Raw genomic sequence first — 23,641 nt, forward strand, 5'->3', positions numbered from 1 at the left:
TGAATATTGTTTCGTGGTTTGGTTTGCGAAACGAAGAGTAAACCAAGTAAGCACAAACAGATGAAAATAGCCATTATCATATATGTATCGTTCTTGTGTCAATAATAATGTGAAAGATATTGAGCAATTGTCATCATAAATCTACAAAACACCTTTTATAAAACATGAATCTGATATGAATCTTATAAAATGTGGATGTATTGCAAAGCACTGTTTGTACATTTCTATGCAACAGGAGCAGACTGTAAAAATATCAACCATCAAAAGAACAATGTTTCATCTTTGTATCTCGCATATCTTTGAATCACGCATACAGTGGTGGGCGTATCATGCATAACTTTGTACCATACATATAGCGATGGGCGTATCATGCATTCCTTTGTACAATACATATAGCGATGGACGTATCATGCATACCTTTGTACAATACATATAGCGTTGGACGTATCATGCATACCTTTGTACCATACATATAGCGATGGACGTATCATGCATACCTTTGTATCATATATGTAGCGATGGGCGTATCATGCATACCTTTGTACCATACATATAGCGATGGACGTATCATGCATACCTTTGTACCATACATATAGCGATGGACGTATCATGCATACCTTTGTACCATACATATAGCGATGGACGTATCATGCATACCTTTGTACCATACATATAGCGATGGGCGTATCATGCATACCTTTGTACCATACATATAGCGATGGACGTATCATGCATACCTTTGTACCATACATATAGCGATGGGCGTATCATGCATACCTTTGTACCATACATATATAGCGATGGGCGTATCATGCATACCTTTGTACCATACATATAGCGATGGGCGTATCATACATACCTTTGTACTCTACATATATAGCGATGGGCGTATCATGCATATCTTTGTTTCGTGTCAATAGTGAAGGATGTTGTTTACTTTCTCTAAATATTCCTTCAGCTTGATATAGAGATTGACAATCATAGGAATGGGTGTCCTATTTAAAAGAGAGAAAACAAATAAACAAACAAAAGAGAAGTAATATTCGTTACATTAAATGTTGATTCATAAATATTTCTTTTAATTGTTTCCCTTTCATCTGTTTTATTTTAAAGTTAATGCAGTAACATAGTGAACATTGAAAATGTTGTCATATTTAATGCTATGCTCTCACTTGAGGCACATGGTTGGCTCCATTTTCAGCATTACGCTTGTTATTAATCCCCCACCGTGGCGGAGGGATTATAGGAATGGTCTGCGTCCGTCCTTCCGTCCGTAACAAAATCGTGTCCGGTCCATATCTCCTAAACCCATTTCAAGGATTTTCATGAAACTTGGGTCAAATGATCACCTCATCAAGACGATGTGCAGAACCCAAGAGTCAGCCTTGTCGGTTCAAGGTCAAGGTCACAACTCAAGGTCAAAGGTTTGAGCCTGCCATTTTGTGTCCGCTCTATATCTCCTTAACACCTTCAAGGAATTTTATAAAACTTGGGTCAAATGATCACCTGATCAAGACGATGTGCAGAACCCATTAGTCAGCCATGCCGGCTCAGGGTCAAGGTCACAACTCAAAATCAAAGGTTTGAGCCTTCCATTTTGTGTCCGCTCTATATCTCTTAAACCCCTTGAAGGAATTTTATAAAACTTGGGTCAAATGATCACCTCATCAAGACGATGTGCAGAACCCATGCGTCAGTCATGCCGGCTCAAGGTCAAGGTCACAACTTAGGGTCAAAGGTTTGAGCCTTCCATTTTGTGTCCACTCTATATCACCTCATCAAGGCGTTGTGCAGAACTTATGAGTCAGCCATATCGGCTCAAGGTCAAGGTCACAACTGAAGGTCAAAGGTTTGAGCCTTCCATTTCGTGTCCGCTCTATATCTCCTTAACCCCTTAAAGGAATTTTATAAAACTTGGGTCAAATGATTACCTCATTAGAACGATGTGCAGAAATTATGAGTCAACCATGCCAGCTCAAGGTCAAGGTCACAACTAAGGGTCGAAGGTTTGAGCCTTCCATTTGGTGTCCACTCTGTATCTCCTTAACCCCTCGAAGGATTTTCATCAAACTTGGGTCAAATGATCATCTCATCAAGAACTCATGAGTCAGCCATGTCACCTCAAGGTCAAGGTCACAACTGAAGGTCAAAGGTTTCAGCTCTGTATCTCCTAAACCCCTTGAAGGATTTTCATGAAACTTTGGTCAAATGATCACCTCATCAAGACGTTGTGCAGAATTCATGAGTCAGCCATGTCAGTTAAAGGTCAAGGTCACAGCTAAAATCAAAGCTTTACCCTTTCACTATCCATAGCAGTGGCGGGGGATTTAGCTGTCTTTCAGACTGCCTTGTTTAAATAGGTTTTCATCATTTATACTGTAATAAGAAAATATGACATCCGTATAACATAAACTGTCTGGTCTTGTTGCTCGTGCCTATCGCTTGATACCAATAAATAATGACGTACCATTCGGGTCAAAAGTCTGAAATCGCTCGAGCGGTACCATAATACACGGTAAGCGTGTAAATTTACACGCTCACCGTGTAAATTTATACGTTAAGCGTGTTTTTTACACGGTTAGCGTATAAAATTAATACACGCTTAGCTCGTAAATTTACACGCTTACCGTGTAAATTTACACGCTCAACGTGTATTTTCGTTGACCCGATTCCTAATTTAGAATTCGAGCGAATAGACCAATCAAAATTTAGTTTAGAACTGCAAATATGACTGCATTCACAGCGGACCAGTAGTATGGTCGTCTTCTGTATCAATATGAAAAGAATGCATACAGCAGTAGTTTCTTAAACGAGTGTATATTATTAAATGGGAAATAATTTACAACTAAAAACAAATGGAGAATAATTTCTTGAAGAAATTGATAATATTTATTACCGGGTAGCCAACGACCGGCTGCGCGAAGTCCCAGTTATGTATATGATGCGTACCTGTAACTAACAAACTTACACTGAAATGGAAAATAATTTATAACTACAGCGAAATGGAGAATTATTTCATTGGCGAAATGGATAATATTTATTTCTGGGTAGCCAACGACTGGCTACGCGAAGTCCCGGTTATTTATTTGATGCGTAACTGTTACTAACAAACTTAAATAGAATTGATAATAATTTATAACTACAACGAAATGGAGAATAATTTCATTGACGAAATGGATAATATTTATTTCTGGGTATTATTTATCATGCGTACCTGTAATAACAAAGTTATTACTGAAATAAATAATAATTTATAACTAAAACGAAATAGAGAATAACTTCATTCACGAAATGGATAATATTTATTTCTGGGTAGCCGGCAACCGGCCGCGCGAAGACTAGAAAATGTATATTATGCGTTTAGTTCCCCCCCCCCCCCCCCCCCCCGAGTTAAATCATATTTTATTGCTTATTACTGTTTACATTTATACTAACAAACATCAAAAATGTACATGTACAGCCAAGAAAATAAACAAATAGGTCGGGCCACAAGTACATGTAACTAACAAACTTATTACTAAAATGGATAATAAATACAACGAAATGGAGAATATTATTTCATAGCCGAAATGGCTAAAATTTGTATTACCTAAATGGAAAATAATTTTATATGGAACATTTAAAGATCAATTATTTATACCAAAGTATTTGTCTTATTTCCTTGCTCGACCTCGCAGAATTACAACCTGCCGCAATAAGCTTGCATGATACTTGTAATATAATAAAAAAGTTGAAAATGAAATATTCAATTAAGTCCAGCCTTTCATATTGTATCCATTTATACTAAAGTGAGGATGAATTCATTCCGTATTCAAAAATAGTAATCATCTTAAAATTGTTATCATTTCTATTGATTCTTCGAATTGAAAGTTTTTATTTGAAAATATGAAATGGCAGCGGTCAGATTTAAGAGAGAGAGAGAGAGAGGGGGGGGGGGGGGGGGGGGGGGGGGGGGGCGTGTAGCAGCAGGGAAGAGTGTTCTAGACTTGAAATCTTGTTCTATTTTTTGCGGAATTCAGCTTTATCATAATTATTCTATTAAATTACGGATAATGACTTTGCGCACGATACAGTTTCATTATGAAAATGATCCAGCATGTAAATTAAAAAATAGAAAATTATAGATTTATATTAGCAGGAAGGTCTAATACGTATCAGTTGTTCCAGATATTAGCTTTTTCCCATCAGTAGTAGTTTAAGTCCTTGATTCATATCTAACGAATTTACATTTTTTGTTACTACACGTTCATCGTTTTAAAAATAAATGTCCATTAAATTTCCAAATATATTCTTACAGATTTTAGAATACTAGATATCCTGTGAAATTTTTATTTCGTTTCACAAGACAGCTCCGCCACGTGATATATTAATCCGTGTTCATTCATATATAGTGGCATTGATGACCGAAGGCATTAAATTATATCATATCAAAGCCATCTTATATGCTTCAGTAAATTTTATGATCTGCTCTAATTAGTGAACCTCGAAAGGATTTCCTGTTCTGATAACCTAGGTGACATATGTTTTATCATGTCATTTTGCATAAAAGTTACGTAATGATTTCCGGTAGATCACTTAAAACAGCAACTTCAGTGACATGGAGCCGCTCGATTCCCCCACCCCTCCCCAATTATGTACATGTCATTAAAGTCGGAGAAAAATAAATACTATTATTATTTATATATATATTATTTGAAGTTGTAGAAAAATAGATATATGATAACAAATGACATTTTAAAAAGTAAAGTACAAGTTTTATATGTGTATGATGTGTGGAATTAGACTTGAAATGCTTGTTCTTTTCTGACGAAAATAAGAATAAAGCAGGCTTTTCAGGTAAGATATAATAAAAAATATACATGTCTTTAATCAAAACATATATACAGTAGAATAAATTACTTGACTGAAATCATCTTTACAGTGGCAAAACATTTCGTAATATAATGAAAATATTGTGTATGTTTCCTTAAAAGTAATAATTCAATCATAAACTTTATAAATATCTTCCTTTGTAACATGTATTTTGATTGGCTAATTTATTTAAAAGTGTAACTCAAGCGAGCGATACGCGCTAAGCGTATAAATTTGTACGCTAAGCGTATATTTTACCCGGTAAACGCGTAAAAATACACGGTGAGCGTGTACTTTTATAGATCTACCGATTGAAATACACGGTAAGCGTGTAAATTAAAATTTACACGCTAACCGTGTATTATGGTATCGCTCGAGCGATTTCAGACTTTTGACCCAAACGGTACGTCATAATAAATGGTGTCTCTAGACATGTATTTTTGTCGTAAAAAGATTTTAACAGGTGAAGTACATCTCCCTATCGAATTGTATTATCTCCATCGGAATATATATCATATACCCTGATCGGGGTAACAGGAGTGACATTAGAACAACAGAAAAGTACCAAAAAAAACTGATGAATTTTATTCGGAAAATGTGAATACTCAATCCGTAATATCTAAATTAGAAATGTTCTAAAATACAAGTTTAATATTTATCTTTCATGAGTATGATAGGGGATGAAAATCCTCGAGACGGCAACGTCCGTATATAGTTATTCGTCTTTGTTATCTGCATAATACGGGGCAGTTTTATCATGTCTTCCGGTAGTCCGTAGACTGGTTGTTTGCATGAGTAACAAAGCACCCCAAGTCAGTTACAGAAATTTGTAAACCGTTCCAACATGATTTTTTTTATCATTTATGCATTTATTTATTTATTTCACTAAAAATAATGCAAGAAATGTTTCTAGTTATTTGAGAGAAATAACTGATCATTTTATCTTTAAAGATAAAGACAATGGATAGACAACGGAACATATTGTCATAAATAATCATTAAGTCTGTGAAACCGGCTTTCCTTAAATTCCGTAAGTTTGACATCTCAGAAATTTGTAAAACATTAAGCAAAACTGCATTTAGAGGTCGTTTGAGTTAAAGGGTAATCCATAAGATATTCGCTGCGAAAGGCACGATATATATTGTTTGTTTTCAAATATATTTAAACCAAACAAATTTCATCGAGTGTTAGCTTTGAAGCTTTGCCTAACGGTAAATCCCAATAATCCTGGAGGTACCTTAATTCATGCTTTTATTTGCATACTAAATAGAAAGAGGACAATTTTGGTGTTAACATTTTAGCGCAAATTTTAAGAAGAAAGAGCTTGGTCCGTTTTATAAAGCAATATTGCCTGTTATGTCATGTAAACATAAAATGTGATTTATCACTTTGACATACCATCAAATGTCATGTGACCCTGTATAATTTCCAATTTCGCTACTAATAACGTTGAAGGAAGTCTGGATATCGTATTTAGGTTAGAGACCATCAATTGTTTACCCAATAGACGTACATTATACTGACATTTTGGTGTGTACGGCTTTCAGTGAATTGAAACATGAATGTCTTTAGTACATGTCTTTCAAGAACTATTTTAGTTTTACCAAAATATCGGACGAAAAGCATACGAATAGTGACTTTATTATGAATGAGGTTTCATCGTTGGCATGACGAGAGTTTGTGATTATGTAGCTGCTTTTGTCAAAATGTGTATTGATATACTGTTCATGTAGTACAAAATAACATTTTCGTGAAATAAAATCACTCTTTAAGTTTGATTACATGACTGACCAATCAGAATGCACAGAAGTTACTGTGACTTTATTCCCAGGTATACACATATCGCATTCCAAGTAAGCTGTAATTTAAAAAAAAATAAGTAAGTTGTAATTTTTTAAATGATTGTCTCTGACAATAACAAGCGAAATATCATGACATCATGAAATTCAGTGAAATATGTGAAGTATAAAACTTTATTGACATAATCCACAATGGGCGAGGGGCAGAAAAACTTTGAAAAAATATCCTCTTGCTATGTACTTTTACCTCTTTGCATTTGGAAAAAGCGGATAAGTTATACTAAATAAAAGATTCATCATAGTTTGATCTGCACTAGATAGCGTAAACACTTTTCAGACATGAAGTTGACATCAACATGAAAAAAGATCTTGTCAATATTTCTGTCTTTGATGGTTTATCATAAACGAAGGGCGTTCAAAAATAATGTTACTCCAAATGTATTTCCGTAATCGGCGGATTATTTTTAGATGCGGTTTTCGTCACATTTTAAGCAATTCATTTATTTATATTTTGAGGTCCCCAATCAGGGGTGACCCCGTTTATTTGCCTCGTCATAGGCAGTGTAGGGGTTGAGGCGCACTCCCTACCTGCCTTACAATGACAATATTAAACACATTTTTTAATTTTTATAAACACATTAATCAAAACAAAAGAAACCTCTTTGTCCTATCTAATATCTTATTAACAATGTTTATGATTCAGGTGATTAAAAAAGTTGTATATCATATGCCCGTTGTCACAATACCGTATCGAAAATGAAATGTTAAAGCATTTGAGAGGCACACCTGAACAAGGGGAACAAGCAAGGGGAGAAAGACATGTTCCCCCTGTCAATAGGTACATCTGCTGTTATCTCCCTTGCAATAGACAGCGTCAGATATGTATCTAATCAATGCTTCTTTCGTTATATAGTGCGTTTGATTCGACCTGGCGGGGTATAGTTAATCTTTGACTTATGCAAATAATGGTAATCTCTAAAAGCGAGCAAAATAGGTATAGCCATTTACTATTAATAGTTTAATTCCGTAATCTCCAGTAGACAACGTCTTAAATTCAACGCATGTACTACATACCCTGCACAACAATGTAATGGATCGTCGCGGAACCCCGCCCTGTCAGGTCAAATAAAATGCACTATAATTATTTTACTATATTTAATGTTTCAACAAAATTCGACCCTGCATCACCAAAACATATACCCGTATCATACATTGATGTGTAGTTATGGATCTTGGCTGTCGACTTAACACCATGTTCGCGTACATTGGATAGCCTTAGCGTTCGGGCGGGTCATATTTGGTCTTCTAACTTCGTATTTGACAATGTCGAAAAGATAATCAAACAGGTTCGAGGCCCTATGCCAAAGAAAAATACATATACTATACATGATCATACAAGTATGAGTCCTGGCTATCGAATGAGACTACGTTTGAGTATCGGAGTTACCCAAGGGTCAAGGCAGGCTATTTCAGGTCACCGGAAAGTGTCTAAATTTAGGGAATACGTCAATTTTGACCATGTTTGGAAGGCTTTGGTTTAAACATATTTTATTTCAAACAAATTGATATGATTACAACAGAGATATTAACATTAACAACGATACAATCAATTTGAAAAGGGATACGACCGAAAGCCTAGCTTATAGAGGTCTTCTCCCGATTGAAGTGTAATTACTTATACATCTGACGGTCAAGAATATAATGTTTGAAATATGATTTTAACAATAACAAAGACATTTTCATAAGAAGTATGAAAGGAATGACGATGAGAATTGATTTGGATTAACGAATGCTGGAAGCAGATCCTATATGTTGTGTCATGGAAAGCGTCTACTGTCCCTTATGAAATCTTGAACAGCGATGAATATTTCAGTGTTAGTATTTTCACTAAGATTTGGATCACCGTGCAACAACGTATAGAGCGTGACTGTACATAGGTTAGAGATTTTTTGGAAAAACAAAGCTCTGATATTTGTGTAAAGTGGACATTCAAAAAAGAAATGATGGTTACTTTCTATAAGGCCACAATGACAGAGAGGTGAGGGAGAAATATTTTTGCTATGTAAGTGTTGGTTTAGGGAACTGCACTCGTTGCGTAACCGAGCATGATGAATTTGCCATTTCCTCGTTCCTATATAGAAATGTGCAGGTGTTTTGCGAATGTTACCACGGATTCTGTGTTTGAACGAAGATAAAGAAGGGGAATTTTGCAACTGAGGAGATAAATCATTCCATTCTCTTAAAGCCGATGGAAGAAAAGAATTATAGTAAAGTGCCGTACGAGTACGTAGTTCCTGAATGTCGGCGGCATTTCTTAAGTTGTATGTAGCTGTTTCTCCCACAGTTTGCGGAACAAGCGAAGACAAATATTCAGGTGTGAGACCATTTTTCATTTTATACAAAAGAATCAATTTGTGATGCAATCTACGTGTTTCAAGTGATTCCCAGGGAACTTCTTTATGAAGATTATGAAATGAAACAAGCTGTGTCGTTCCAGACACAATTCTAGATGCTTCGTTCTGTATTTTGTCAAGCTCCTGTTTTTCATATTGAGTGCAATTGCAATAAACAACGTCGGCATATTCGAGAATGGGTCTTATAAAGGAAAAATAAATGATTTCGAGAGATTTTCTGTCAAGTTGAAATTTAAGTTTGCGCATCAGATGGATCCTCTTCCAGGCCCGTTCTGTTATGTGTGTTATGTGATTATGCCAGGAACCATCCTCAGAAAGATAAACTCCAAGGTGTTTATGAGATGTTACAGTTGATATTTGTTGATTATTCATGAGAAGTGGAGGATGAAGTGGTTTATTTGCTTTGCGTGAGATAAGCATAGTTTCTGACTTTGATGGGTTAAATTTTACGAGCCATGTATCTGCCCAAGTAGAGATTTTGTTGATGTCAGTTTGCAAAACTTGAGCGGAGATTACAGGATGGTCAACTACAATATGAAGGCTAGTATCATCAGCAAACATGTTAATTCTAGCACCAATATCTTCAACGATATCGTTTATATAAACTAAAAAAAGGAGAGGTCCTAGGATTGAACCCTGAGGAACCCCAGCCTGGAGAGAACACCAGTTAGATTTAGCACCAGGTAGAATAACAGATTGACGTCTATTTGTGAGATAGTTAGAGAACCAAGACAAGAGAGGACCATCAACACCAGCTTTACGAAGTTTCAGAAGAAGACCATCATGCCAGACTTTGTCAAATGCTTTGCTGATGTCAAAAAAGACTGTTCGGATTTCAAGACCATCGTCCAAAGCTTTGCAGAAAGTGTTATATAGGTACGTTAATTGGTTGACAGTGGAATCGCCTGGTTTAAACCCAGATTGCAGATGTGAAATAAAGTTGTTTGCATTTAAGAAGTTGAACAGATACTTGAATATTATTTTCTCAAAGACCTTTTCAACACAACAAAGAAGAGATATAGGGCGATAATTGTTTGGCAAAGCTGGGTCACCTTTTTTGAAAATTGCGCAAACATGAGCGTCTTTCCAAAGTTGGGGTACAATACAAACGTTGCAAAGAATGATTAAACAAGGAACACAATGGATATTTAATGGCCGAAGCAGTCTCTTTAAGTATTCGATTATTAATGTCATCGGGTCCAGTTGCTTTGTTTGTCTTCAGTGTTATGAGAGCATCTTCAACATCTTGCGGGGAAATTGATATTGTTAAGAGTTTGTTTGTTGGCTCCTTATAGTAATTATGAGGTAGTTCTTTGTTGGCTATATCCAGAGAAGATTGGCCGCAGAAGAATTCATTTAATAGGTTAGATTTTGATTGGGGATCGAAGACTAGTTCATTTGTTTGTTCATGTTTAAGTGCTGGGATTGTTTGTTTTTCATTAGGTGATAACAGTCCTTTGATTAATTTCCACCAGTTTGTTTGTGAGTTTGTATCTGATTTTAGCGAATCTGATATTTTATTGAAATGATCTTGTTTAGCACTGCGAATGAGTGATACTATTTCATTTCGAATTTGTCTAAACTTACGCCAGTGTAGAGGTTGTTGTGAGTGTTTAGCTTTTCGGTACAGTTTTTTCCTTTTGCGAATTTTTTGTTTTATTTGTGTTGTTATCCATGGCGAGTCATTTGATTTTACAGTTATAAATTTGGTTGGAATGCATTGTTTCGATAAATCTAAAAGTGTTTGTGTTACTGATGCTGCATATGCTTCAATATTGTCATCTTTAAGAATCTCCCAATTAGTGTTGCATATGTTTCTACGCAAGGAGTCGTAATCACCACGATCATATTGCCAAACAAGACGCTTAAATGATTTCAACTTAGGTTTTGAGAAAGCAAAAAGAGCAAAGATGGGACAGTGAAAACGTACATTTTGGTCCAGAACCGGCTCTCCCACGCCCGAGGCAATTACACGGTGACTGCATGATACAAGAAATAGATCAAGGATGGAAGAAGATGTCTCAGTAAAATGGGTTGGTTCAGAAATAAGCTGGTTAAGATTAAAATATTGGCAGATGGAAGTAAGTTTACGATATGAATTAGGATTAGACAGGTTAAAGTTGAAATCACCAGTTACAACTATGTCTGAAATGTTAGTGTCAAGAACTAAACTGAGAGAATCTTCTATCAAAGACGTAAATATGGCATTTGAATTTGGGGGTCTGTAAAAGGTACCAATTAAAACTCGTTTCGAGTGGGTGAAGGATACTTCAACCCAAATACACTCGAGGTCTGTTGGTTCGAGATCTGGTCGTCGAATATAATGTAGGCTATCCTTAACATAAACAATAACTCCGCCATGACTATCTCCTTTTCTGTCCCTTCTTTCTGGCGCATGAAAACCTCTAAATCGTATATCGTCACTTAAGTCACTAGAGCTGAGCCATGTTTCAGAAAAAGAAAGGACATCAAAAGAGCTAAACTCGGCTTCCAGAACATCAACCTTGTTAAAAAGACTTTGTACATTGTAATGCAGCACAGAGAGACAACCAGTTCCCGACATAAGATCTGACAATGACTGTGATATGGAAGGCTTTAAACTCGGTTTGAACCCCTATGACCATGATATATACATGTATCAAACAGGTCGTGTAGGTACGTAGGGTTGAATAAGAGTACCGTATTTTCTTCTACCTTCGTATTTTGACCATTGCTAAGAGATTTTCGACCGGATTCTAGCTTTTGTGCCGAAGAAATATACATATATCCTACATGGTTGTATATGTGTATGTCCTGGCTGTCGATTGAGCTGGCTCGGGACATGTTATATATGGCTACAAGTATGCCTCCAAAATAGAAAATAATGCTTTTTATCATGTCTGGCTTTAGACCCAGTTGAATCCCGTTTGGCCAAAACATGTACAAGTTTTATGCATCGTCGAGGAAGTATGGGTCCTGGCTACAAAGTAGCACGATATGCGAGTACCTGAGTTGGGTATCAAAAGAGGTAATACATTGAAGTACAGAATCTCGATAGATATTGACACTACGTAAGATTTTGACTTTTATTCGAGTTTCCACATCCCGGGTACCAACCTAAACCATATACGGATATGTTGGAAGATGTTTAAGCTTTACATTCAAACTACTTTCAAGTCCATTTGATGCCGGTGGGGCTCAGAACAGGTCTCAGAATGCGACCAAATTTGTTTTATGCGATAGGGTGCTGGCCAAAACTAAGCTGGTCCGAACAGCTGTGAGAATTGCTCAAATGGTGGTACTGGACTGCATTGACTGCTTTAAAAAGTTCATATTTTGAGAATATTACCGGACTTTGACATATGAGCTTTACCCCTAGTCGAAACCGCCTCGGTAGCCTAGTGGTAGAGCGTCCGCTTCGAGTGCGGGAGGTCGTGGGTTCGATCCCCGGCCGCGTCATACCAAAGACGTAAAAAATGGTACTAGCAGCTTCCTCGCTTGGCGCTCAGCATTAAGGGGATAGTGCTAGGACTGGTCAGCCCGGTGTCAGTATAATGTGACTGGGTGGGGTATCATGCCACGTGTCTACGGCGTGATATTCCAGTGAGGCAGCACTATAAAGTTGGGCATTGTGCTCACTGCTACAAGTAGACACCGTCGTTTATATGACTGAAAAATTGTTGAAAAAGACGTTAAACCCGAACACAAACACACACACACTTACCCCTAGTCGACCGTGTTCGAACTCGATTTGGCCTGCTTCCTGTAGCTACTGGCTTGCCCAACAAGGTATTATTATGCCCCCCTTCAAAGAAGGAGGGGTGTATTGTTTTGCAGATGTCGGTCGGTCTGTCGGTTGGTCGGTATGTAGACCAATCCGTTTCCGGATGATAACTCAAGAACGCTTAGGCCTATGAAAGTTACAAGGAAGATTGATCATGACCAGCAGATAACCCTTATTGAGTTTTAGGTCAGTATGTCAAAGGTCAAGATCACAGTGACCCTGAACAGTAAAACGGTTTCCGGATGATAACTCAAGAACGCATAGGCCTAGGATCATGAAAGTTAATTGGGAGATTAGTCATGATCAACAGATGACCCCTATTGATTTTGAAGTCAGTATATTAAAGATCAAGGTCACAGTGACCCTGAACAGTAACGCGGTTTCCGGATGGTAACTCAAGAATGCTTTGGCCTAGGATCATGAAAGTTCATACTAGGGAGGTTGGTCATGACCAGTAGATAACTCCTATTGATTTTGAGGTCAATATGTCTAAGATCAAGGTCACAGTGACCCAGAACAGTTTAACAGTTTCCGGATCATAACTCAAGAACGCTTTGGCCTAGGATCATTAAAGTTGATGAGGAGGTTGGTCATGACCAGTAGATGACCCCTATTGATATTGAGATGAGTAGTTTAAAATTCAAGGTCACATTTGCCAGGAAATGTTAAACGGTTTCAGGATGATAATATGAGAAGCTTGGGCCAAGGTTCATGAAAGATGCTATTGATTTTGAGGTCATTAGGTCAAGGTAACATTGACCCGGAACATTTAAACTGTTTCCAGACAATTACTTGAGAACGCTTGGGCCTATGATCATGAAGCTTCAAAGGAAGTTTGGTCATGACCAGTAGATAACCCCTATAGATTTTGAGGTCAGTAGGACGAAAGTCAAGGTCACATTGACATGGAAACGTTAAACACTTTCCGGCCAGTAAATTGAGAACGCTTGGGCCTTGGATCACGAAACTTATTAGGGAGGCTGATCATGACCAACAGACGATTTTGAGGTCAATAGGTCAAAGGTCAAGATCACATTGAACCAGAACAGTAAAACTTTTGTTTTATTTAAGTGAGCATTTAATTTATGTTCTTTGTGCAATTACTAAATGCATCGGGGGGGGGGGGGGGGGGGGGCATTCCGTGTTCGACGAGCTCTTGTTTATTAAAATCGGACATAAGGTTATGAAGATATGAATCTTCCGACAAGGTCCTTCCCATAATTTAATGAAGTATGCATACTTTTACGAAAATGTGTACATTTTGATATCGTTCGACTGTAATATTATACAAATTACACATCTTTCTACACAATGTTTAGATTTAGGTCATTTCATTAAAATATCTAGTGTTTGGAACATTCTACAATAAATTTTTTTCCGTACGGAAAAGTACGGAAACACAGCATTTATCCTAAATAACGTACAGACGGACATCCTCCGCGCAGGAATTTTGTCAAACAGTCATCCCTGCCTTCAAGCAAATCACATGACGTTGGTAGAACCATGTGATCTTAGTATGGTGGCGTGCTTGGCAACGCTTGGCAAATCAAATGCTTGCATTAATCTACAGTCAAATTGACATTTTTGTCACAACCTTCAAGAACATAATGAAAGTATTTGATATATCTATATTTTGCAGTATGCCACTCGTCAAATTTTCTTACTGTAATCAAAATACCGTCAAGTAATTTCATTGTTTACAATTTTAGCAGGTGCGCACCACGACATCAGAGAAAGAACTAACTTTGTATTATTGCATTATTTTTTAGTGTTTTGCTCGTTTTACAAACAAAATGTATAATATTTTACTACTGAGATAAAAACTTTGTACGACAAAATTAAAATAGAGAAAAATATAACTGGGCTGATTTTCAGTCCAATTTATACTAGGTGGCAGTGTCTACAGTACCGATAAGGGGAAGTAACATTGTGTGATTTTTTTTTTTGTTAAAACCTTTCAAATATTATATTTTTTTTACGAAAATAAGTTTTAAGTTTTTATTTGCAGTTATTTAAGCAAAATAAATAGATTATATAAGCACGTTTTCCTTATTTTACGGCTAACATTTTACAAGCCAAAAAATGCCAACCAAAGCTCTGGAAATTTCCCCGACGGTGTGTCCGTCAGGAAAGAAAAGATTTTTATATTCGTTTAAATGATAGTTAGATAGTTACTTTTACATTCGTTGTGTGCATCCAAGAAATGTCTACATAAGTTCCTTTTTTTGTAAGTATCTTTCATCATAATATTAACATGCGGATGTGTTTTAATTCTACGGAGGAAAGTTTGCCTTAAACATTTTTAAGTATGTTACACAGCTTTCCTGGAAAATAGCTAATATACAGCGAGTTCCTTCAAGGAATCCTCTTGCTGTACAACAAACTAAACACTTTCGACTTTCAGGAAACTTTGAAAACGAGAGGGATTCATGACAAAATGAAGCACACGGAAAGGCATGTTACGTTTGAGTTTTGATTTTTTTAATATATAAATTAATTAGGATGAACTGAACAGTTTTAGATTGAACAAAGAAATGTGTACTTTGAGGTCAGAGACCACCAATTCAAAAAAATACAGGGAACTTACTGGGAATGAGGTAAATGTATACCTGGGAATAAGGTAACGTCCGTGCGTTCTGATTGGTCAGTCATGTAAACAAACCCAGGAAGTGATTATTTTTTCAAAATTGATATTTTTTCACTGCATTTACAGTATTTTATTATACATTTTGACAAATTTGCTACATTTATGTGAAATGAAAAAAGTTTTATCAAACGAATTTCTCCCCCATGCCAACGATGTAAACAGGGGGTCAATCTCATTCACACGAAAATTACTTAAATAAAGTATCACTATTCATTGTTTTCGCCCGATTTTTTGGGTAGAACTAAGATAGTTCTTGAAAAATATGTAGTTAGTTTATACATGTTTCGATGTATGGAAGGCCGTACACGCCATAATGTTATAATGAAAGTCTATGGGAAAACAATTGGTGGTCTCTACCTTATATTAGAGCTAAAACATGACTTTCGTCGGAAGACATCACAGTAATGTTAATGGCCACAAATCTGTTGTAAATGATGTAGAAAGACGTTTCGTGCTAAAATAAGCGTGAAATTTGAATATTTTTTTTAAATTTTTGGCCTCTTTTTTGGACAAAAGTGCCATTTTTATCTGAGCTTTAGGGCCAAAAAGGATCATTTTTATCTCTGTAATGTCAGAGAATGATCAAAATTAATAGACTTTATTTCTATTTTTTTCGGAATGAATCATATTCAGCTTCCAAGTCAAGTCCCGTGCAGATAACTTAAATCTTCACGAAAAATTGCAATCAGACGACGACAGGGACTGAATCTGGGCATATAAATCGACAGGGGGTGACTTCAGAAACTGTCCATATCTTTCTTAAAACTGAACATTTCTTGATGAAACTTTGAAAACATTTGGGATCGGATTTATGTTTGACAATATCCACTGTAAAATTGGAAAATTGATAAAAAAACATTCATCTATAGGTCAAGACCACCAATTCAAAAAAAATACAGGGAACTTACTGGAATGAGGTAAGTGTATACCTGGGAATAAGGTAACGTCCGTGCGTTCTGATTTGGGCAGTCATGTAAACAAACCCAGGAAGTGATTATTTTTTCAAAATTGATATTTTTTCACTGCATTTACAGTATTTTTTTTATACATTTTGACAAAATTTGCTACATTTTATGTGTATTGAAAAAAAGTTTTATCAACGAATTTCTCCCGCCATGCCAACGATGTAAACAGGGGTCACTCATTCACACGAAAATTACTTAAATAAATATCACATTCATATGTTTTTCGTCCGAAATTTTGTAGAACTAAGAAAATAAATTTGTTAATATACATGTTTCGATGTATGGAAGGCCGTACACGCCATATGTTATAATGTAAGTCTATGGGAAAACAATTGGTGGTCTCTACCCTTGAAGGAACTCTCCAGGTCACGTGATTATCCGCATTGTGTTTACTAATGATTGTTCCGGAAATCCAACTGACAACACAAACTTACTGAACGGTATTCAATGTCAAGGGTAGGACCTCTTCTTGTACGTGACGGATGTAAAGTTGCTGGCAAATTCAATAGATCCGTACTGACACTCGGTTATTTCCGTACAGTAACGTATTTCCGTAAGAGATTTCGGCATTCTGCTGATGCAAAGAGCTATAAAAATATATTTTATACTTCTTTGGCTGATGGTTGCTCGTATAAACTACGTAAGCAGCCGAATGATGCCGAAATAGCATTCGGAGAATACGGAATCGAGCGACAATTGCCGAATGTCATCACGTGTCTATTACCTTAATCACGCAGATGGCGCTACTTACTAGAGAAGTACTTTGCAACAAGATACACTCATTTTGCCATTATATTTTAGCGTGACGTTTCTTAAACTATATATCATGGTCCAATGAATGTTTGTCTTATTATAACTACTGTTATTTTTTTATTTCATTTTTATGATATAGTGTGTGTTCAGTTGTCGGTATTTGACAGCAGTTGAGCTCGACAGCAAAAATAACAACAAATGCTTTCATTTTATCGGTGAGGTTATAATATAGGGATAACGCATGTTTTTCCTGTTATAACATCTGCCGAGGGATTGTAATTGCCTAACCCCGATAAATCTTTGAAAACTGACAAATCTCTTGTTACCAGCGTTTCCAGAAAATAAATTCTACAAGAGAAATATTTCAAATTCGTGAAATATGTTATATGAAATAATGTAAGAATAAAAGTAATGTCGATGAAATTACATTTTATAGAATTTTGAAAAAATGGTCTGAAGTTACTTCGAACCTGTAGTAACGTGTGTGAAAGTCAGAAAAACTTTCTACTTCACCACCGTGTCATTTGGCTTACTTAATTTATCTTATTAGAAAGAAAAGATATATTTGAGCCACGCCATGAGAAAACCAACATAGTAGCTTTGCATCCGCGCGATCTGGTCATGATCCGTGCTGTTCGCTTACGTTTTTCTAATTGCAAAATGCTTTGAAAGCGAACAGCATTGATCCTGACCGGACTGCGCAGATGCGCAGGCTATTTTGGATCCATGCTGGTCGCAAAGCTACTATGTTTGTTTTCCCATGGCGCGGCTCATTTTTAGAATGTGAATATTGCGTAAACAAACGGAAACACCCGAAAATATTGGAGAAAATTTATAAGTGCCAGTCAATATCAACTGTAATTATGAAGAATACTTTAAAACTTATTTATTTTCTTTATTTGCTGCTGTGTATAAGATTAAAATTAAGATGTTTTTATTTAAAAAAACTCAGTGTGTACACTGCAAATATATAAACAATATTATGTACAAATAATTCATTCTAACATAGTCATCGATGATACATGGCATAAAATAATCAGAGGACAACAAGATATCCTTGGGATAGCCTCACAATTTTATGCAATCTATCCAGGCATATGTATGTTTTTGACATAGTACATAATTTGAATGAAGAAGATTACCCCCTTCGATAATGCAAACAAGCGCCGTAAACAAGACCGTAAAACTCCACTTCCGGTTCCGGTATTACATATAGAGCGTACCGAGTTGCGTGATACGGTTATACTCAATAAACGCTCAAGGTTGTTTTGATGAAATGTTTTGTATTAAAAGATCATGTTATGATGTATTGAAAAATGAAATAAAAATACCAGGTCACCAGCTTTGTTTCAATTTATATTGCCCCTAGATATGGTGCTATTTTAAACATTTTTCAAAATTTCTGTAATCCTAAAATTTATTTCAGTAAAGTACAATAATCAGCATTTAAATAAACACTTGTATCAAACGGTTGGCGAGATTCTCAAGGAAAGGAAACGAAGTGCAGCAAACTCCTACGCAGTGATCTCCCTTGCCGCTTCGCTCATTGATCACTGCCAACACTATTGGCCGGTTGCAAGACAACTATAAGCTAGAGTTATGCGATAGTTATTGTGATCCGCCGATCAAACGGGTTGCATGAAACGCTTCTAAGGTAACCTTTTCAATTCTTGGCCCAAAATATGGCTGGTTGCACGACGGTAATGATTTTCTCAGTGGGGACTTCTTGTACAAACCTGGTTATTAGTAGGTTTATCGCCGAGTCAAAGCATATTTCAATTTATATACATGGTTTGTTTTTAATAGTACATGAGGTAAATTAAAGTATGTCTGTGTTTGATTACCTAGATATGTATTATGATGTTACTATCTCCGTCAAAGCCCCTTCCTTCTGAAACAATATTTTCGCATTGTTACATTTGCTGTCTATGATTTTATTATTCTCTGCTCTATAAAAACTTCTTTCTTATAAGGAGAAAATAAAACGCGCTTTTGCCTAGGCATCTTCAGTTACTTGTATTAACAAGAATTTTGTTGAATTAATGTTATTTGAGCCGCGCCATGAGAAAACCAACAAAGTGGCTTTGCGAGCAGCATCCGCGCAGTCTGGTCAGGATCCGTGCTGTTCGCTTTCAAGGCCTATTGCAATTAGAGAAACCGTTAGCGAACTGCATGGATTCTGACCAGACTGCATGGATGCGCAGCAGGTCTGGATACATGCTCGTCGCAAAAACCACTATGTTGGTTTTCTCATGGCGCGGCTCGTGGAACATGGCACTAGAAATTGCCAAAATTTGTATATGTGTTTAATTCAGTTTAGGTTGTATTGTCCAGCTGTTCGGAACTATTCTGAAACAAACTGCTTAACCGTCACCTAAATTTCTTTTATAATTTTCTACACCCATCTAAAATTTTTGCAAAAAAAGTATTATAAGTAAAAAAAGTACATCTATGATCAATTTGCCGATAAATAATTTAATAAATCAAACAAGTATAAAATTTATTTTATAGCTCTTTGAATAAATAAATACCTGTTTTATGGTTTAAGCTATAAGAAGATATATGTGGCAGAACATCTCTACTTTATGTCTCAGTTGATGATTTTTATTACAGACGTATTTTGGGGGTTATTAGCATAGCCTGAGGTGTTTATCTTGTCTCCATCCGGGTGTATTCGCAAAGGTCCATAAAACATCACGCGTAAAACACTTATAGTCAATATGCAGTAATTGTCAAAATCGAAATTTTCAGGGCGATAAATTAAAAAAATAAATAAATAAATAAATAAACTCGAGAACATAATTTTACAACATTACGCTTCACAGCAAAAAGGGGAAAAGCTTTCAAAAGGGAATTGAAAGAAAATGAATTGTTTTGTGTGATGTTTTATGTACCAGTCTATCCTTTATCACTGAAAAGTGGCATTTTTTATTTTTATATTTTCGAAACATATAACTTCACTCAGCATATACATGACAGAAAATACACATTACGTACGCATGATAAACAAGTATTTTTACTGTAAAATCGTACATTTTACTTAAACTGTTTAATATAATATAATTATTTATAACTCATGGAACAATGTCGGCATCATACAATTAATTACAGTAGCTTAAAGATGTGTTATATTCTGCTACAATTTGCATACTTCAATAAATCTATCTCACCAAGATGCGTTGCTCAAAAATGTAGAGCCGAGTTTTACCTATAAATGTCAAACAGCAGGTTTATCGATATTTTAGTGTAAAGGGAAACAACTACAATGGCGTACAAGGCAAAAAAATCAATAACGACAAGAGTTGCGGTTCTCGTATATTTCACGCTCAAAGTTGGGGATGACCTATTCTGCCGCGCTAAAAAGGTCCATGAAGTTGGCAGTGGGATAGACATTAGACATTCGGATAGACATTCGAAACGAATGTAGATCTGATAGACATTAGACATTCGGATAGACATTCGAAACGAATGCAGATCTGATAGGCATTAGACATTCGGATAGACATTCGAAAAAATCAAGTCGAATGCAGATCTGATAGACATTAGACATTCGGATAGACATTCGAAAAAATCAAGTCGAATGCAGATCTGATAGACATTAGACATTCAGATAGACATTCGAAAAAATCAAGCCGAATGCAGATCTGACAGACATTAGACATTCGGATAGACATTCGAAAAACTGAGGCCGAATGCATATCTGATAGACATTAGACATTCGCAGAGACATTCGAAAAAGATCAAGTCGAATGTAGATCTGATATACATTAGACATTCGCAAAGATATTCAAAAATATCAAGTCGAATGCAGATCTGATAGACATTAGACATTCGGATAGACATTCGAAAAAAATAAAGTCGAATGCAAAATCTGATAGACATTAGACAATTTTGGAAGACATTCGAAAAAAAAGAGGACAAATGCCGATCTGATAGACATTAGACATTCGGAAAAGACATTCGAAAAACAAGGACAAATGCAGATCTGATAGACATTAAGACATTCGGATAGAATTCGAAAAAATCAAGTCCAATGCAGATCTGATAGAAAATTAGACATTCGCCTAGCATTCAAAAAACCAAATCGAATGCAGATCTGATAACATTGACATTCGGATAGACATTCGAAAAAAAAACAAGTGAATGCAGATCTGATAGCATTAGACATTCGGTAGACATCGAAAAAACGGATTCGGAGGTGAAGTCATGAGGAGTTGTGATGGCAGAAGAATGAGTGATCATTTAGCATTTTGCACAAGGGTGTACGAGTGGTCCAGTTAAACAGAGATTACAAACAATTAAAACTATAATTTGATATTACATCTACTTGTGATTGATGAAAGTAATTCAAAGTATCATTTGGACAGATCTGATGAGTTAACAAATATTTTGAAAGTATACGAGGAACATTTTACACACCTTCAATATTAGTATGTTGTATAGTAAATATAATAAACAAAGTTGAAAAACTGAACTGGTTTTCACTTGATATACAAAGAGGTAGATTAGCATGTTTAGATTTGCCACTGAACATGTGTTTCCATTTCATCAATACTTCCTGTGGTTAAAGTATTCTGATCAAATCTATTTATTTCCGGTTGAGCTAATGTTTCTGCAACTTCAAAAAAGAAGATTTGTTGTGTAACAATGAAATTAATGAGTAGATATTAATATATAAAAAATGTAGGCTAAAGCACGACATATAAGATACCCAAATAGCATCAACTATGATTATTTCTTGGACTTGCTTCCTGATCAACACCCCTTGTCTCCAAATTATAATAACACTTTGATACCAATTTGAATGATTTTTTTTAACTCATCGTAATCGAAGTAACAGGTGATTTTCAGATTCAATATTTACAAATTCATATGAAACCTAGGGATCATCCGACTGTGCTTTAATTGAGACATACATGTATGGCTCGACATATAAGACATCAATTGATAACAGGCATTATTTGAGTCCTTCAGTGATGTCGCTCTTGAAAGTGAGTCATCCATGGATGTCAACCTTGTGAGTCATCCGTGGATGTCAACCTTGTTAGTGAGTCATCCGTGGATGACACGGCTACATAGTCATCCATGGATGGCTCGCTTACAGAAGTAAGTCATCCATGGATGTCTCAGTATGACGGAAATGAGTCATGCAGGCATGCCTCATCTCTGAAAGTGAGTCGTACAGGCATGGCTCAACTCTGAAAGTGAGTCATGCAGGCATGACTCGTATTTGAAAGTGAGACATGCAGGCATGGCTCATATATGAATTTATTTATGGTAAAAAGAAACAAATACAACGGTATGTATATTTTCCTTTGTTTGACAAGCGTGGATAAAATATATACATGACGTCACAGAAAAAAAACATATTTGAAAACGCCCGTTTTCTTATTTAAAAACCATATTCTGACTTCAGATAATTCCCTGTTGTTAAGATAATTTTGTGCAGTGAATTTCTTCTTTAATTTCAATAATGAACAAATATCGATCGTTTTCGTTAGTGTTCATTCTTTCTTGTATGAAGCAAATTTTAAAGTTTGAAATCGTGAAGAAATACCATGGAACTATCCAATTTCTAGGTCAAAATGTTTTGTGATTAATGACTGAAATGGCTAAATTTTGGGACACATTCAAAGATTCTGAAGTTTAGAAATAGAAATAACGGGAATTTCACAATTTTGTTGGGATTTAATTATGTACATTGATAAAAGCAAATATTCCATAAACAAGAGCTGTCAGTGGACAGTGCGCTGGACTATTCTCAGTGCTTGATAGTATAATATAAGCAATGAGTAAAACTTTAACATTACAATAAGCATATTTTAAGTCAAAAAGGGGCCATAATTCAGCCAAAATGATTGATAGAGTTGCCTCCTCCTTTTTACAGACTGGGGTCATGATGGTAAACAAGTATGCAAAATATGAAAGCAATATCTCAATGGACTTTGAAAATATTTGGGGTGGTGCACAATCTTTAACATTTGTGTGACGCTCACGCCGACACCAGGGGGAGTGAATAGTTCCCCTATTCTTCGAATAGTCAAGCTAAAAATAGTCCCACACAAAAAATAATGATTTCATTGAATGATTATGAAACAGCAAAGGAGTAGCAAGTATTTTAGGCAAAACATATTTCATTTTTAAAGAAACATTGTAAGAACAAATTGTAAGAGCCTCTGTGGTCAACTGGTTAAGGGCGCTGACTTCGAATCACTTGCCCCTCACTAATGTGGGTTCGAGCCTCACTTGGGTTATATGGGAGCCACCAAGCTGGCTTCCGAAAGGTCAGTGGTAGTACCCTGGTGCCTGCCATGATGATGGTAAAATAATGCATGGAGGGCAACGGGCACCTCATTAAGTATTCATTCACCATCAAAGGTTGGAATGTCATCATAAAATTATGACATATAATTGTGTTGGTGTGAAGTTAAACCCAACAACAACAACAA

The 23,641-nt window shown here is 36.0% G+C and overlaps 1 protein-coding gene across 1 annotated transcript; it reads right to left on the reverse strand.

The window, feature by feature from the left end:
* Window positions 1–913: 913 nt before the first annotated feature.
* On the reverse strand, window positions 914–11,627 carry LOC128549827 (uncharacterized). The gene is made up of 4 exons (XM_053527496.1): window positions 10,175–11,627; window positions 8,818–9,918; window positions 6,643–6,709; window positions 914–995 (listed from the first exon to the last, which is right to left on the reverse strand). The coding sequence occupies exons 1-4, from the start codon at window positions 11,625–11,627 to the stop codon at window positions 914–916; spliced, it is 2,703 nt and encodes a 900-aa protein (XP_053383471.1).
* Window positions 11,628–23,641: the final 12,014 nt, after the last annotated feature.

This window comes from Mercenaria mercenaria, chromosome 16 (genome assembly GCF_021730395.1).
Source record: "Mercenaria mercenaria strain notata chromosome 16, MADL_Memer_1, whole genome shotgun sequence".
In the NCBI taxonomy this organism is placed as follows: Eukaryota; Metazoa; Mollusca; class Bivalvia; order Venerida; family Veneridae; genus Mercenaria; species Mercenaria mercenaria.